The 17,045-nt window shown below is 40.6% G+C and overlaps 1 protein-coding gene across 3 annotated transcripts in view; it reads right to left on the reverse strand.

Moving 5' to 3' along the window:
• The window catches only part of LOC126457520 (peroxisome biogenesis factor 1), a 385,437-nt gene that overhangs the window by 356,124 nt on the left and 12,268 nt on the right, over positions 1–17,045 (reverse strand). The window contains exon 2 of one of the 3 annotated variants that reach the window (XM_050093860.1): positions 2,724–2,812. The exons of the other annotated variants lie outside the window; for them this stretch is intronic. Coding sequence (XP_049949817.1) covers positions 2,724–2,729 — 6 coding nt within the window. The 5' untranslated portion in view covers positions 2,730–2,812. The remainder of the gene's footprint in view (positions 1–2,723; positions 2,813–17,045) is intronic. 3 annotated transcript variants of the gene reach the window in all.

The following is a 17,045-nucleotide window of genomic DNA, read 5'->3' on the forward strand; positions in this document are numbered from 1 at the left end:
AGGGTGAAAACATAAATTCTGTTTTTCATGCCTATTTCTTCAGTCTCTTAGTCATCAGCAGCTGGTGTGTACTTGACACTACACTGGAATGTGAACTAAAAACTGACAGGTTGTTCAAAAATAAAGAAAACTTAACAGGACATCTTACTGTGGATGTAATATTAGCTATAGCCAATAAAAACAAGATCAAGCTTAAAACTCTACCTTGAGAAAGTCATTTTCTTGTATAAAATTACCCAATAAACCATTGCATGCTAACTAGACATCTAAAATAACTTTGCAAAGAAAGGACCATATAAAAATAGGAAGATGCCCCTAGAAGAGTTGTGTGTGCACTTGTCCAAGGATATTACGCCTCAAAGCAGTATATAGGGTTTCTCAAGGGGCAAGGGGGGGGGGGGGGGGGGGATGGGGGGCTAAGGGATGTCGCTTAAGTGCTGGTTGCATAGGACACTCTGTCTAAAATCCAGACAAGACAGAATTTGACTATTCACTCCAAGGCCTCTACCACAGTCTAGTGAGGGCAACATTATGGTAACTAAATAGTTATTTATGGTCTTTCCCCTGTTTAAGAAGTGGAATTAAAATAGCTTTCTTTTATGCACCACAAAATTGACCAGTTTCCTATTTTAACTTAAAAAGTTCAAAATGGATTCTCTTAGCAGTTCCAGTGATGTGCAGCAACATGCTGTAAAGCACTTTGTAGTGAAATACTCCCATGTCATTTATTGCAATCAATGCTGAATCCAGCTACCACAAAGAGGGGGAGCAGTTATAGGCTTCATCATTGGTGGAACTTAAGTCCCTAATGTCCCTCTCAGCAAGTGCTCAGTAATGACATAATGCTGGATCTTTGCCAACAGTGGCCCTGATTTGAGTGAAGTGCTCTACCTTGGTCTGGACAATGTCTCTCTTGCTAGTCTCGAAATCTCCATTCCTCATACCAATTTTAATAGGGTACCACCCACCTGTCCCCAAAATCCTCCTAATGGTTTTCCATACATAGGTTGGTTAAGTGCAATGGCTGATGGAGTTCATAAGCTGTAGCCATGATCTCTTTTTGCTCTTCCTAAGTGTACAACAGCTTTTTGCCCTTCCCAGCTAAAAGACTGCGAGATTCTCATCCAATAGTCAATACTCCAACCTCTCCAAGGCCAGACACCTACTCCTAATTACACAGTGGCATTTGCCACTCCAACAAGGAGCAGGTGGTCTTCATGACTGCCCTGACAACTTTGGCATAGTTGAATCAGTTAGTGTGGTGGATGGTGTTGAAAAGTGTGTGTGAGGATTGAAGAGCATAAGGATAGATTGATGGTAGAGAATGACCCACTGGCAGTACTGAAGCGTGTGTTTTCCTCCCCATTCAGGAGAAAGCTATTTTCGGACAACATAAGAGCCTCAACAGCTTAACCCTGGGGACATCTGGTGGTGGAGCCCCACAGTACATGATATGTGGTTAAGCCTCCACAAAGAAAGAACAGCCAAGGGACCTGTGTGATGAGGTTGCAGAGGGGCTCACCCTCTGGAGCTAAATTCAATGGCAAGTAAAGGGAGTATAAGGTCTTCCCATATGGCACATGTGCACCTTTGCATTAACTGCTTGCAAGCGGGTGTGTAAGAGAGAGTCGAGGAGTATTATGTGTCTTTTACAGAGATGGTGACACCTTCTTTAGCTATTTCCCTACTTAGGTCACCCTTTCTGTGGAAGCTAAACTTATCAGCCAGTATATTATGACCATTGCTCTACTATAGATATAAACCCATCCAGGTGATAGAAGGGTCACCTGACGAGGAATGTCTGTTAGTCAGACACATACATGTAGTATCAATGAGCATGCTGTCCGTGTGTAGAACGGGGAAGATGCGGGATCCATCTGAGTTTGACATGGGGCAGATTTTGATGGCCTAGAGACTCAGCGCAAGCATTTCAGAAATAGTGTGAACTGTCAGGCATTCAAGGAGTGCTGCGCTGAGTGTCTTCAACACGTGTTGAAACCAAGTCCAGACGATGTGGGGTTGGGTGGCCAACCCTCATCACAGATGTTGGACACCGTAGGCTGCGCAGACTGGTAAAATATGACAGGTAGCAAACTGTGGTGGAACTAACATCAAGCTTTAATGCTGGGTAGAGTACAAGTGTGCCTGAACACACAGTTCATGGAACACTCCTAACGACAGGCCTCCACAGCAGAAGACCCATGGATATGCCAATGTTAACATCACGACACTGGCATCTATGAATGAAACAGGCATGTGACCATCAGCACTGGATGTTGGTGCAGTGGCTGAGCATTGCATGGTCTGATGAATCCCTATACCTTCTTCATCATGCCAATGGAAGGACACAAATCTATCATCTTCCAGGGGAACAGCTCCTTGATATTTGTGCTGCAGGACAAAGACAAGTTGGCGGCTGCTCCACTAAGCTCTGGGAAACATTCACGTGGGTATCCATGAGTACAGTGGAGCTTGTGAGAGGCACCATGATGGTCAAGTAGTACCATACACTGGTTACAGACCACATACAACCCTACATGACAAATGTATTTCCCAACGGCAGTGGCATTTTTCAACAAGATAACACACGACCCATGGTCTAGGGGTAGCATCTGTGATTAGTAATCAAAACGTCCTCAATCCTCAGTTTGAACTCTGCTACCGCTTAAATTTTTAATAAAAATCAGTAACGGTGGTAGAAGACTTCCGGCATAAGAACTTACCCTCATTCTGCCAACGGCCTTGTCAAAGAGGTCGGAGGAGACGACAAAGGTTCAGGGTACTCTCTTGCCCATGAGATGAGAAACGGCCCCTAGAAGTGGAAGAATCAGCAATGATCAACAGCATGAAGATGCAGAAGGCATTAAAGACACGTAATGTGTATACACAGAACATGTGGTCTGTAACTGGAAACGTGTTATGATGATCTCTCCACTGGAAAAAGATTCCGGAATAGTCTCCCTTTCATATCTCTGGGAGGGGACTTCTAAGAGGAAGGTGGCCATGAGAAAAAGATTGAAAAACCAATGAAAGGATAATGTTCTACAATTCAGAGTGTGCAATGTCAGAAGCCAGAAAATCTGAAAAGGAAATTGAAAAGGCTTAATCTAGATATAGCAGGGGTCCAAGAAGTGAAACGGAAAGAAGACAAGGATTTCTGGCCAGGTGAGTACAGGTAACATGAACAACAGCAGAAAATGGTATAACAGAAGTAGTATTGAATAGGAAGGTAGGACAGAGATTGTGTTACTGTGAACAATTCAGTGATAGGGTTGTTCTCATCAGAATCGACAGCGAACCAACATCGACAATGATAGTTCAGGTATACATGCCGACGTTGCAAGCTGAAGATGAAGAGAGAAGGTATACAGAGGATATTGAATGGGTAATTCAGTATGTGAAGGGAGATGAAAATCTAACAGTCATGGTGGACTGAAATGCGGTTGTGGGGGATGGAGTAGAAGAAAGAGTTACAAAAGAAATGGGCTTGGCACAAGGAATGAGAGAGGAGAATGATTAACTGAATTATGTTATAGATTTCAGGTAGTAATAGCAAATACTCTGTTCAAGAATCACAAGAGGAGGAGGAATACTTGGAAAAGGCCGGGAGGTACGGGAAGATTTCAATTAGATTTCAAAATCAGATAGTGGATTGTCACGCATATCCAGGAGCAGGTATAGATTAAGATCACAATGTAGTAGTGGTGATGAATAGGCTGAAGTTTAAGACATTAATCAGGAAGAATCAATAAATAAAGAAGTGAGATATGGAAGTAATAAGGAATGAAGAGATATGCTTGAAGTCCTCTAAGGCTATAGATACTTCAATAGGGAATAGCTCAATGGGTAACACAGCTGAAGAGGAATGGACAACTCTAAAAGGGGTAGTCACAGAAGTTGGAAAGAAAAACATAGGTACAAAGAAGGTAACTCGAAGAAACCATGGGTAACAGAAAAAGAAATACTTCAGTTGATCGACGAAAGAAGGAAGTTCAAAAATGTTCTGGGCAATTCACAAATACAGAAATACAAAGTTGCTGAGGAATGAAATAAGTAGGAAGAGCAGTGAAGCTAAGGCAAAATGGTTGCATGAGAAAAAAGAAAAAAAAAAGAAAGATTGTCAGGACTGACTCAGCACATAGAAAAGTCAAAACAACTTTCAGTGAAACTAAAAGCAAGGGTGATAATATTAAGAGTACAGTGGGAATTCCACTGTCACATGCAGAGGAGAGAGCGGATAGGTGGAAAGAGTACATTGAAGGCCTCTATGAGGGGGACTATTTGTTTGATGTGATGGAAGAAGAAACAACAGTTGATTTAGAGGAGATGGGGGATCTGGTATTAGAATCATAATTTAAAAGAGCTTTGGGAGACTTAAGATCAAATAACGAAGATGTGATAGAAATATTCCACCAGAATTTCTAAAATCATTGGGAGTAGTGGCAACAAAACAACTATTCGTGTTGGTGTGTAGAATGTATGAGTCTGGCAATATACCATCTGACTTTTGGAAAAACATCATCCACACAGTTCAGAAGACTGCAAGAGCTGACATGTGACAATTATCACACAACCAGCTTGACAGCACATCCATCCAAGATGCTGACACTAATAATATACAGAAGACTGGAAAAGAAAATTGAAGATGTGTTTGGCTTTAGGAAAGGTACAGGCACCAGACAGGCAATTCTGACATTGCAGTTGATAATGAAAGACAAGAATAAAGAAAAATCAAGACATGGTCAAAGGATTTGTTGACTTGGAAAAAGCATTCGACAATATCAAATGGTGCAAGATATTCAAAATTGTGAGGAAAATAGGGGTAAGCTATAGGGAAAGATGAATAATACACAAGATGTACAAGAGCCAAGAAGGAATAATAAGAGTGAAAGACCAAGAATGAAGTGCACAGCTTAAAAAAGCTGTAAGACAGGGATCTATTCTTTCGCTACTACTTTTCGATCTATACATCGAAGAAGCAATTACAAAAATAAAAGAAAGGTTCAGCAGTGGAAAGTTCAAGGTGAAAGGATATGAATGATACAATCTGCTGATGATACTGCTATCCTAAGAGAAACTGAAGAAGAATTATATTATCTGCTGAACGGAATGAACAGTCTAATGAGTGCAGAATATGGATTGAGAGTAAATCACAGAAAGACGAACGTAATGTGAAGTAGCAGAAATGAGACCAGCGAGAAACTTAACATCAGGATTGATGGTCATGAAGTAGATGTTAAGGGATTCTGTTACTTAGGCAGCAAAATAAACAATGACAGACAGAGCTAGAGGACATCAAAAGCACACTAGCACTGGCAAAAAGGGCGTTCCTGGCCAAGAGAAGTCTACTAGTATCAAACATAGGAAGTAATTTCTGTGAAAGTATGTTTGGAGCTCAGCATTGTATGGAGAGAAAAATGGATTGTGGGAAAACCAAAACAGATGAGAATAAAAGCATTTGAGATGTGGTGCTACAGACAAATGCTAAAAATTAGGTGGACTGGTAAGATAAGGAGTGAGGAGGTTCTGTGCTGAATTGGAAAGGAAAGAAATATGTTGGAAACACTGACAAGAAGAACAGACAGCATGATAGGACATCTGTTCACACATCAGGGAATAACTTCCGCGGACTAGAGAGAGCTGTAGAGCAAAAAAACTGTAGAGGAAGTCAGGCATGAATACATCCAGCAAATAACTGAGGATGTAGATTGCAAGAGCTACTCTGAGATGAAGAAGTTGGCACAGAAGACGAATTCACGGCAGGCTGCAATAAGCAAATCAGAAGACTGAAGGAGAAAAAAAGGTCAGGATTGTGATGGAGGGTTCGAGGAACACAGTTGCAAGTTCCAATTGATGTACTCTCCCAACTCGCCAGATCTGAACCGAATCAAACACATCTGGGATGTGACGGAATGTGTTGCCAGAGCTCATTGCCCCCTTTCCTGGAATGTACAGGAATTAGGTGACTTATGTGTGCAGATGTGCTGCCAACTCCCTCCAGCAACCTACTAAGGCCTCATTGCTTTCATGTCATGATATGTCGCCACCATTATCCGTGCCAAAGCGGGACATAGCAGCTATTAAGTAGGTGGTCATAATATTCTGGATGATCAGTGTACAGCCTCTAAACATAGAGGGATCAGATAATTTAAAATATGTTTCCTGTAAACACAAGTGTAAAGGTCTGACCTGTGCTAAGAGTCTGACCTCCTCCACATATGTTCCAAGTCAACTTGTGATCCACTGTAAAATGGGAGACATTTTATTGGTGAGGTTTTATGTGTTCTTGACCGGTTTCTATCTGTCAAGTGGGGATGCTGCAACAGCATATCCCGCTGGAATGGCTTTTTGGTTTCTTCAACCACATTTCTACATCCATATTTCCTGTACTTCCATCAGCTTCATTATACAATACTAAAGCAGTGTGGTCTGATGGCTTTGGACTGTTTTGTTTCACTCTCTAAACCTCTTTACCATACCTTTCCCCATCACTGGAGATGGTGGTGACTTAATCATTGGTGGCATATTACTGATCTTCAGTCTGTCTACCTGTCGCTATTTGTGGCTTGTTGGTTACATTTGATGACAATGTTATGCAAAGGATAGATTGCTACTCACCATATAGGTTTTGAGCTCCAGACAGACTCAACAGAAAAATTGCAGTCTTTTTGTTGTTCCTGTCTGCAACTTAACATCTCTTTTATATAGTGAACAGTCTTGTATCCTTTCCACAATACTGCCATTATTCCATCCTGCGTATTCCACTGATTGTTCAGTAAGCTTGTAAGATTCATATGTTGTCTGGCAGCAACTTCTCCATTGCAAGTGCACTTGCATGTGCAGGTGTCCGTGGCAACTTCAGATTATAAAGTCTGCATCGAGGAATCCTCTCTTTAAGGATGAAGTTTTTGCTACCAAAGCAAATGAGGTTACAAATCTTGGTGGTTTCTGAGTTTCAAAATAGGGATTCTCCCTGTAACTTTTATCTCCTGGATTTTCCTCTCATCCTCCAAAACTTGGCAGTCACGGCACCAAGCAGCATGACTGCTTTGCGCTTCAAACTAAACAGAGGAGCCGTACAAGGATTCCCATTTTGCTTGTGCCTTGGCCAAATTTACACAAAATGTCTGTCTATTGCATGCTGTAGTGGAGTGTCCATCATGTTGACATTTGGAACAATGTATTGGGTCAGGAATATATAGTCTCATTTTCAGAAGGAGGAGTGCTACTGTAGTAAGCTCAGCCAACACAGGAGAACTAGAGAACGAATGCAGACATCTTTTCCAATTTAACATTCTCTCACATCACTTAATTTTTAACATTCATCACAGTGAGATGTTCTCACTCTTTCCTCAGCTCCTTTAAGTCAATATCCATTAGGCTTCCACAAGTGAAAAACCCTTGCTAGAAAGAAAGATTGTTGTGAAGTTTTATCACAACTCGGTATTCTCAAAAATCTTTCACGGTCTCCAAGACTTCAGCTTGGTGTGATGTGGCAGTTTCCACCATTAGTGTGCCATTCCTAAGACACCTGATAAATTTTTGTGTGACTGGTATACACTGTAGTCCAACATATATGTAGAAAGGAGGCACTTTTTCAAAGCATACCTCCTGTCTTAATAATCAAAGACACATTCTGAGACCTCGTAAGTGGCCTATTACTATATGGAATTCTTTTCTAAGCCAAAGATCGCAATGGGTGTTAACACACACGGACAGTATGCCCTTCTTCCCTTTTAGGGTGTTCCTTTTTATCTGTTGAATTTGTCATGGAGTTCCACAGGCAGCTAGTGAAATGAACTTCCACTCAGGCAAAGCCCCCATTTGGCTGGGTAAGCCTTATACACCTGAGATGTGATAGATTTCCCATAAGTTATACGCTAATGGCTGTTCCATCTCATCGGTGCACAGCACACTTTAGTATTGAGGTTTCTTTCATAGAAGTTTGTACCACACAGGCAATCAGCACCATTAAGCTGCGATTTCTGGTCCCTGTGACACAATATTCCACTACCACACTGTACAGTGGTCATTGAATCCTGCCCAGAGTTTATGGTTATACAGGACTGGCAACAGTCACAGTCTCCAGATCAGGAAACCAGGTTTGGTAAACTCATACCTAGCAAATAAAAGTTCAGCTGCTTGAGAAGGCACCATCTGGCACGGCCCTGGAAGCAAATATAGCTTATTGAATGCCATGGATACAACTAGCACTACTTCCCCTCCCTCCCTCTTTCCCACAAGCTTATACCAATTTTTTTGAGAATTTTGACCACCTTGCATCTTTTTACAATGCTGAATGCTTTTTTACAATGTAAAATTCCATGTAAGTGTTTTGTCTCCATTATCAAGTCTTATGCCAGAACTGCCCCTCTTTACTTTTCCTCAGGCCAAACTGATAGTTGTCTAACAGGTCCTAAATTTTCAAGCTCTGGGAAACTCTTATTATAGAACCAGTCTCCTCCTCCCCCCCCCCCTCCCCCTGTCTTGCAAATTGCCATGTATTTCTTCTTCTGGCACATCCACAGACACTTCCTCCCTCAAAGAGGCAATCGATGTACTTTTTTGAAAGACATTTTGCCATTTGACTTAATTGTTCATCTATTTCCACAGTCATAATTTTGGCTTTACAGCCATTCTCAGGCGCATTCTGAAACATTAAAAGAAGCCTGCCCTAACATGCCCTTGAGAATGGCTAAAAAGCCAATATCATGATTGAGTAAAATAAATTAACAATTAACTGTCAAATGGCGGAAACATATTTCAAAAAATTGTATTCCCAAAGAAAAGATCATTAATCACCATACTCTTTTCACTTGTCTGCTCTCTCTCTCTCTCTCTCTCTCTCTCTCTCTCTCCCTCTCCCTCCCCCCCCCCCCCCCCCCCCCCCTGTCTCTGTGTTTAACAGTGAAATCCCTTTTGCACTCTTAATGCCTTTGTTTTTGCTTTTGATTCTACTGAGAGTTTTATTAACTTTTCTATGTGCTGAATTTGTTCTTCCAAATAACAATATCTTTCTTGATTTCTTCATATTCTTTTGTATCTATTTTGTTTTGCTTCCCTACACTTCCCATTGATTCAATATCTAAGAGACTTTGCTAAATACCTCTCTTTTCATTATCATTTTTGTATTCCCTTCTTTCTTTGATGAACTACTTCTTAACAGTTATTTGTGTTTATCTGTATAACTTCTTAGGGAAACAAATAGCAGAAATGGGTAGGGCCAAGTTATATACAGTGGGAGGTAGTGGGGAGTATTTGATCAGCTGAGTATTGGAAAATCAACACAGATTGAATAGAGGTATTTCAGTAGTAGGTCTCGTATTTGTAATGAATAAAACAATAGGAATGTAAGTGAGTTACTATGAATAGCATATCTTGTAGCCAAGATCAATATAAAGTCAACACTATCCACATTAGTACAAGATTATATGCTTCCTAGCTCCACAGATGATGTACAGATTGAACAAAATGTATGATAAGATCAAAGAAATTATTCAGATCATTAAGGGAGATAGTAATTTAATTGTCACAGGCAACTGGAATTTAATAATAGGAAAATTAACAGCAGAACATGGACTGGGGGAAAGGAATGAAATGGGAAGTTGCCTGATAGAATTCAGCACAGAGGAAAATTTAATCATCATTAACACTTTGAACTTCTTGATAGATTGTTTTCCGTGTTGGATAATAAAATTAACCTCACACACAAACTGAAATCATGTCTGCTTGACAACTCCTTGTACTCCAAAGAAAAATTCTGAATCTACATCTACATTTACAAACATAATCCGCAAGCCACTGTACTGTGTTTGTCGAAGAGTACCACATACCACTACCAGTCGTTTCCTTTCCAAACAGAGTGAGGGAAAAACAACTATCCATAAACGTCCATTTGTGCTCTAATCTCTCTCACCTTGTCTTAATGGTCCTTACGCAAAATGAACACTGGCGACAGTGGAATTTCTCTGCAGTCAGCCTCAAATGCTGGTTCTTTAAATTTTCTCAATAATGCCTCACAAAAAACAATGCCTTGTTTCCTCCGGGGATTCCCATTTTTTAGTTTATGAAGCATCTCCATAGTACTTGTATGCTGACGGAACCTACCTGCAACAAATCTAGAAGCATGCCTCTGAATTGCATCAATGCCTTCCTTTAATCCGATCTGGTGGGGAGTTCAAATACTCTAGCAGTGTTCAAGAATGGGTCACACTAGTGTCCTATACACCACTGCCTTTAAAGGTCAGCTACACTTGCCCAAAGATTCTCCCAATAAAATGAAGTTAGTTATTCAGCTTCCTACTATCAACCTGATGTGCTTACTCAATTTCATATTGCTTTGCAGTTTTATGCCTAGACATTTAATCGACATGACTGTGTTGAGCAGCACACAATTAATGGTGTATTTGAATGTTACAGGATTGTTTCTGTTACTCATTCACATTAACCTTCATTTTGCTACCCTTAGAGCAAGCTGCCACTCATCACACTAAATAGAAATTCTGTCCGAGTCAACCTGTATCCTCCTACAGTCACTCGGTTAGACACCTTCCTGTATGCCATAGCATCATCAGCAAACAGCTGTAAATTGCTGCTCAATTTGTTGATCAGATCATTTACGTACATAGAGAGAAAAGAGCAGTCATATCACAGTTCCCTGTGTCACTCCTGACAATGCCCTTGTTTTTGATGAATACTCACCATTGAGGACAACATACTGGGATCTTTGAGACACTCACATATCTGTGAAACTGATCCATATGCTCACATCTTCGTCAACACTCTACAGTCAGACATCATGGCAAATGCTTTCTGGAAATCTAGGAATATGAAACCTGCCTGTTGCCCTTCATCCATGGTTTTCAGAATATCATATCAGAAAAGGGCAAGCTGAATTTCGCATCAGCAATGGTTTCTAAATCTGTGCTGCTCTGGCGACAGAAGATTTTTCTGTCTGAAGGAAATTTATTACAAGAATGTGTAGTAGTATGACTTGGTCTCTGTGTGTGTGTGTGTGTGTGTGTGTGTGTGTGTGTGTGTGTGTGTGTGAGAGAGAGAGAGAGAGAGAGAGAGAGAGAGAGAGAGAGAGAAGGGGCACACAGGGGAAGGGGAGGGGGCCGGGGGGGAGGGAATAGATATTGGACATAGTTCAGTACAAATCACTGTATGCACGGTAAAAGAAAACTAAAAAAACATAAAACTGTCTCATTCAGCATCACAGTGAGAGGTTGCAATTACTACCCACAAACACCTTAAACCAGAAGTCTTTGGCCACCATTGATGATGATTTTATTGAAAATTTAAGCAGTGGCTGCAAACTGATACCCAGACCTATGATGTTTTGATTAGTTGTCAAGTAAACTACCCTTAGATCCCATAACTACCACAAATGAATTTTTGTAAACATGTGCTCTGTTGCTTTCTTTACATAAATTCTTTTGATTGGGAGGACTATCCACGCAAGTTCTCTGTTGGTTGGATGTCAGTAGTCCAGAACAGTTTACTCTTTCTGTGAAGAATTTGAATATGAGCAGTAGCAATAACTTTATTTCCATGACGCTACATTCAGCAGATAACAATGCACAAACATGTGGAAATGTAGGAAAGTAAGGTGAGACCTAGATAAATACAAGGAACCAGAGACTGTTCAGAGTTTCAAAGAGAGTATTATGCAATGGAAACCAGGAAAGGAAAACAACAGAAGTTGAATGGATAACTTTGTAACATGAAATACTAAAGGCAGCAGAGGATTGAATATACAAAAAGAGAACTCCACAGAAATCCTTGGATAACACAAGATGTACTGAATTTAATTGGTGTGCAGCAAAAGTGAATACAGACATCTAAATATATGAGATAGACAGAAAACACAAAATGGCTAAGCAGGAATGGGTAGAGGACAAATGCAACACTGTACAAGCATATGTAACTAGAGGAAAGATGAATGCCGTCTATATGAAAAATAAAGAGATCTGTGGAGAAATGAGGAGCACTTTTATTAATATCAAGAGCTCAGGTAGCAAATCAGTACTCAGCAAAAAAGGGAAAGCTGAAAGTGGAAGGCATAATGTAAATGAAGATGGGATGGGGGAAACAACACTACCAGAAGAATTTTCCACAGCACTGAAACATCTCAGTCGAAAAACAAGATCCCTGGAGTAAATGATGTTCACTCAGTATTATTGAGATCCTTGGGAAAGCCAGCGATGATAAAATTATTCCACCACATTTGCAGGATGTATCAGCCAGGCAAAAGACCTGCAGACTTCAAAAAGAATGTAATAATTCCATTTCCAAAAAAAAGGGATATACTGGCAGGTCCAAATATTACTGAACCCCTAGTTTAATAAGTCATGGTTGCAAAATACTGAAAATACCAATAATTAAGATAAGAATTGAAAAACTGATAGAAACTGATCATGGGCAGGATGTTTGTGTTCTGGAGGATTGTAGGACCACCCAAGACAATACTGACCTTAAAAATTATGTTAGAAGATAGGCTATAAAGAAAGCAAATCAACATTAATACACTGCCCAGTCACATTAATATAACCACTTGTCAAAACCCTGAATAACCACCTTTTGCAGCATGGACTGTTGCGAGATAAGCAGGAAGAGAGTCAATGAGGTTTTAGAAGCTCTGACAGGGATGTGGAGCCATGAAGCTCTGACAGGGATGTGGAGCCAGTCTGACTCCAGTGCCATTGCTGGTGTGCTAGGTAACTCGGTTGAGGAACAGACCACTTAAGATGGTCCCACTAGGATGGGTGGGAAGCATCTTGGGTAGGAAGTCCTTCATTTCAGGGCATGATGATTGGTAATCAAAGTCACAGTAAAGGATGTAGATCAGTTGTTCCAGTCCTAGGATGGTACTGGGTGATGAAGGGGACACACCTTTGTGGCTGGTTGTTGGGGTGGTGGGAGGACTGGAGGTGTGAGGGCAAATGCAATGAGAGGTTTGTTTGTGGACTAGGTTTTGGGGATAGTGCCTGTCAGTGAAGGCCTTGGTGAGACCATCAGCATACTGAGCAATGGAGTTTTTGTCACTGCAGATAGGCTGTCCCTGGTTGGCTAGGTTGTATGGGACAGATTTTTTCTTTGTGAAAGGGAGGACAGCTGTCAAAATGGTGGTACTGTTGGTGACTGGTGGGTTTAATCCAGATGGAGCCATCAGAGAGGAGGAGGTAGACATCTAAGAGCACTGGGTTGAGGAGGACCACAAGAAGCAGATGGGAAAGGTGTTGAGGCTGCGAAGCAATGAAGACAGGCTGTCTTGGCCCCAAATCCAAATCATAAAGATAACATCAATGAACCTGAATCAGATTAGGGGTTTGGTGTTTTCAGAGGCTACGAAGGCCTCCTCTAGATGGCCCATAAAAAGATTGGCATCGGAGAGCGCCATGCAGGTGCCCATGGCTGTGCACAGATTTGTTTATATACCTTCCCTTCAAATGAGGAATAGTTGTGCGTTAGGATAAAATTAGTAAGGTGTATAAGGAATGAGGTAGTGGGGGATGTTGGTGTATAGGGAGATGGTGCCAACAGTGATGAGTAGGGATCCAGGAGGTAAAAGGGGGGGGGGGGGGGGGGGAGATGGTGGAGAGTCAGTGAAGGAAGTAGTTGGTGTCTTTGGTGTGGGAGGCTAGATTATGGGCTGTTGGTTGGAGTTGTTGGTCAATGAGGGCCGAATTTTTTTCAGTGGGGGCACAATAACCAGCCACAATGGGCCATCAAGCATTGCTGGGTTTGTGGAGCATGTAGAAGGTGGGAGTGCAGGCTATCACAGGCGTGATGAGGAAGATGGATGCAGGGAGGGTGTTCTGGGAAGGGCCTATGGCTTTAAGCAGGCACTGGAGTTTGCGTTGGACTTCTGGGATGGGATCACTTTGGCAGAGTTTACAGGCGGAGGAGTCAGATAATTGGCGAAGGCCTCTGCCATGTAGTCACTGTGATTCATAATAACAGTGGTGGAACCTTACATTAATTTAATTATTTTAAACAGCACTATATGAAGTAAACATTATTTATAACAGTAACTTTTTTCTGAACAGAGTACATCTAATCCTCTGAAAACTGGTAAGTTCTTCCAGTTGAGAGTTTAAGTTATTCAACAACAGAAAGCACACAAGGAATGAGAACTGGTCAAATACCCTCTCATTTGGGCCAACGGAGCTATGCAAAAGTCCTGAAGGGCACACAAATTGTACATAAATACCTTGTTCTGTTGTATTTATTTCCGTGATTATTCCAAAGTATCATGGATTGGGATACTTACAAGCTATGTGTCCTGGAGGATATGGACTTGCTGGCTGATAACATAAGTAACAATTCATGCCTAAAGCCGTCGGCACACGGACCGTGCATCCGAACGTTGAGCGTTGAGCGTGCCGAGTTTTTGACGTCACAGCATGGAATAGCACGCTCGGGAGTCTTTCCGAACGTGCAAAGCAATATCTGGCATGTCAGATATTCTCAGCGTGTGTCTGAACGTTGACCAATGACATGGCACAACGCCACCTACGTCACACGCACGCCGTCTCCCTTCAGTACAGAGTTGTGACGCGCCATATTGGCATTCATTTCAAGCCTATACGTATATATGCCGTTCCGAGCACCAGCAAATTGAGAATCACTGCAAAACTCATTGTTAACTGTGTGATTCGTTCCAATAAAATAATGAGAAACATCATATTCGCGGAAAAATAATTATTGTAACTTGCGTATAATGAGAGTAGGCTATTTGAAGGCAGCGACACACTGAAGATCCACCCAAAACGCATTGTTCTTGGTACAATGTGTTATAATTAAATTTCAGTTAGTAAAATATCTACGATTATAAAGTTTTTAGCAAGAGGGAAGCTACTATTATTAGATACAGCAGATGTGATGTTGGTATAGTGTAATGAATAGCATCATTGTATACTAATGAGGTTTTTTCGTTGGGGCGGTTGTTCGCGTCCTGACACGACAAATTTTTTTTTTCCTAACATTCACGTTTTTATTAGGTTCTGATACTTTATTATTAGTTTAATATAAGTATAGACTGTAATGTTTGATTTTATGTAAATACAAGTTCACCTTTTTTTGAGGGGTGACTTTGTTCAATTGGCTTAATCTAAAGGACAGCTGACGCTACTTGTATAAAGGTATTTTTTCTCCTTTTTCTTTTATGCTTCGTAATTGACATGTTGCAAAGATTCTGCTACTGGGTACGAACAGTGATCAAGTAAGACTGACCTTGGGGTTTTACTAAAATGTGGGAATGATGAAATAATGTTTATCTTATGCGGAAAGTATTCCAATTTTGTAACGCACTGCTTGTAATTGAACTTTTATAAGCCTCTGTCCTTATTGATTGGAGATGGTACTTTCCTTTTCGTGGAAGATGGGGGAAATGTGCATTTTAATAGAGCTAACGTGGGAATTTTACGCGCCCGTTGAGTAAACAGTGTGATTAACGAACTAGAAACATCCCTCAACTGTCGCTTGAGTGCGTTGCGATCGCGTATACCACGTTGGGGTCCACGTACCGTATGCACAAGTCGCATCATTCCTGAGCGTTGAGCAGCACATTGAACTGGGCACGCTCAACGTTAACATTCGGCAGCACGGTCCGTGTGCCGACGGCTTAAGTATGAGAAAGGAACAAATTCAGCTGGTAAATATCCACATCTCACTTATCTGATTTCAGGAAAAAATCTGAAATACTTTCAAAAGTTTCTGAATACTGAACATGGCAAGCAGAACCAAGGCTGCAAAAGAGAGACGAAACTAAAAATTGAAGTAACTAATCTACTAATAAATGATTATCATTTGAAGTGAAGAACTGTCTACAAAATACGTACAAAAGATATTGGAAGCACAGGAAAAAAATGTATGAAAGAAAATAGTTGATTTTAGGCGATTTACATCACGGTTATTCAAGATTTAAAGGCAAATATCAAGAAACTGAAGTAGATATTTCAACATAGGATTCACTTCTACCTAAATGGTGTGTTTTAGTAGGCGCTATTGCTGTGTTTGCATCATTAATCAACACATAAATTTACTAAAAAGCCCAGTAGCATTTGAAGGAAGCTATAAAGAACTCACAAATAATAGTACATGAAAATCCAACCTCCGCACGTATGCTACGGCACTGAAATGAGTGCCATCCAAAAGAAACACTATATTCCCTATTTTTTATATTAGAGAAGGCTGATAACTGTAATGAAGACGAAACATTGATTTTTGTCAGTAGATTTTAACTGGTACAACACAAATGGTCACATGTACTGTTAATACTGCTGACTTGACTGACGATCTTTAACTAAACTACACCATTTTTTTCTACATCCTTAAATTACCAAGTCCCAATAAGAATATTATAAGATTCTTAATGAATCATCTGATGTAAATGTTACCACAGTATCAATGGGCTCTGGTGAAAATTACTCTTTCATGGGCAAAGATGAAGAACAATGATACCATTGGATCTCTTGCAATGCAGATCCTATCATGAGTAATCTAAAAATACTGAAGATGAGAGATTTGTTAAATGTCTTCATGTTTTATCTGATGATATCAAACATGACGACTGTATGGGTGCACAAAAATGCAAGAAACTTAACTGAATTAATTAAAAAAAACACACATTCGAATATTCAAAAAATCAATTATGTTAGTGATAGCTGTGTTAGCAATACAAAGAAAATAAATTGGTAAATCAACATCTTCATCAAACGGATTTTAATGTCAGTGCTAAGTGGTCATCTATTGCAACTAGCCACCAAAAAAGTGAGTGTGACATTTTAGGAAGGCCAGTTCAAAGACTAGCACAAAAGTAATAACAATATTATGAAAATGATGAGTCACTGACAGGCACAACAAAAAGGCTGCTAGATATGTAAGATTTTGACCAAAAAGCCTTCTTCTGGATTAGACAACACACACACACACACACACACACACACACACACACACACACACACACACACACACACGGAATCACCATAGGACAGCTGACTGCAGCCAGGAGGTTAGACAGAGGGCGGGAGGAGATTTTA

Source organism: Schistocerca serialis, chromosome 2 (assembly GCF_023864345.2).
Source record: "Schistocerca serialis cubense isolate TAMUIC-IGC-003099 chromosome 2, iqSchSeri2.2, whole genome shotgun sequence".
Classification (NCBI taxonomy): Eukaryota; Metazoa; Arthropoda; class Insecta; order Orthoptera; family Acrididae; genus Schistocerca; species Schistocerca serialis.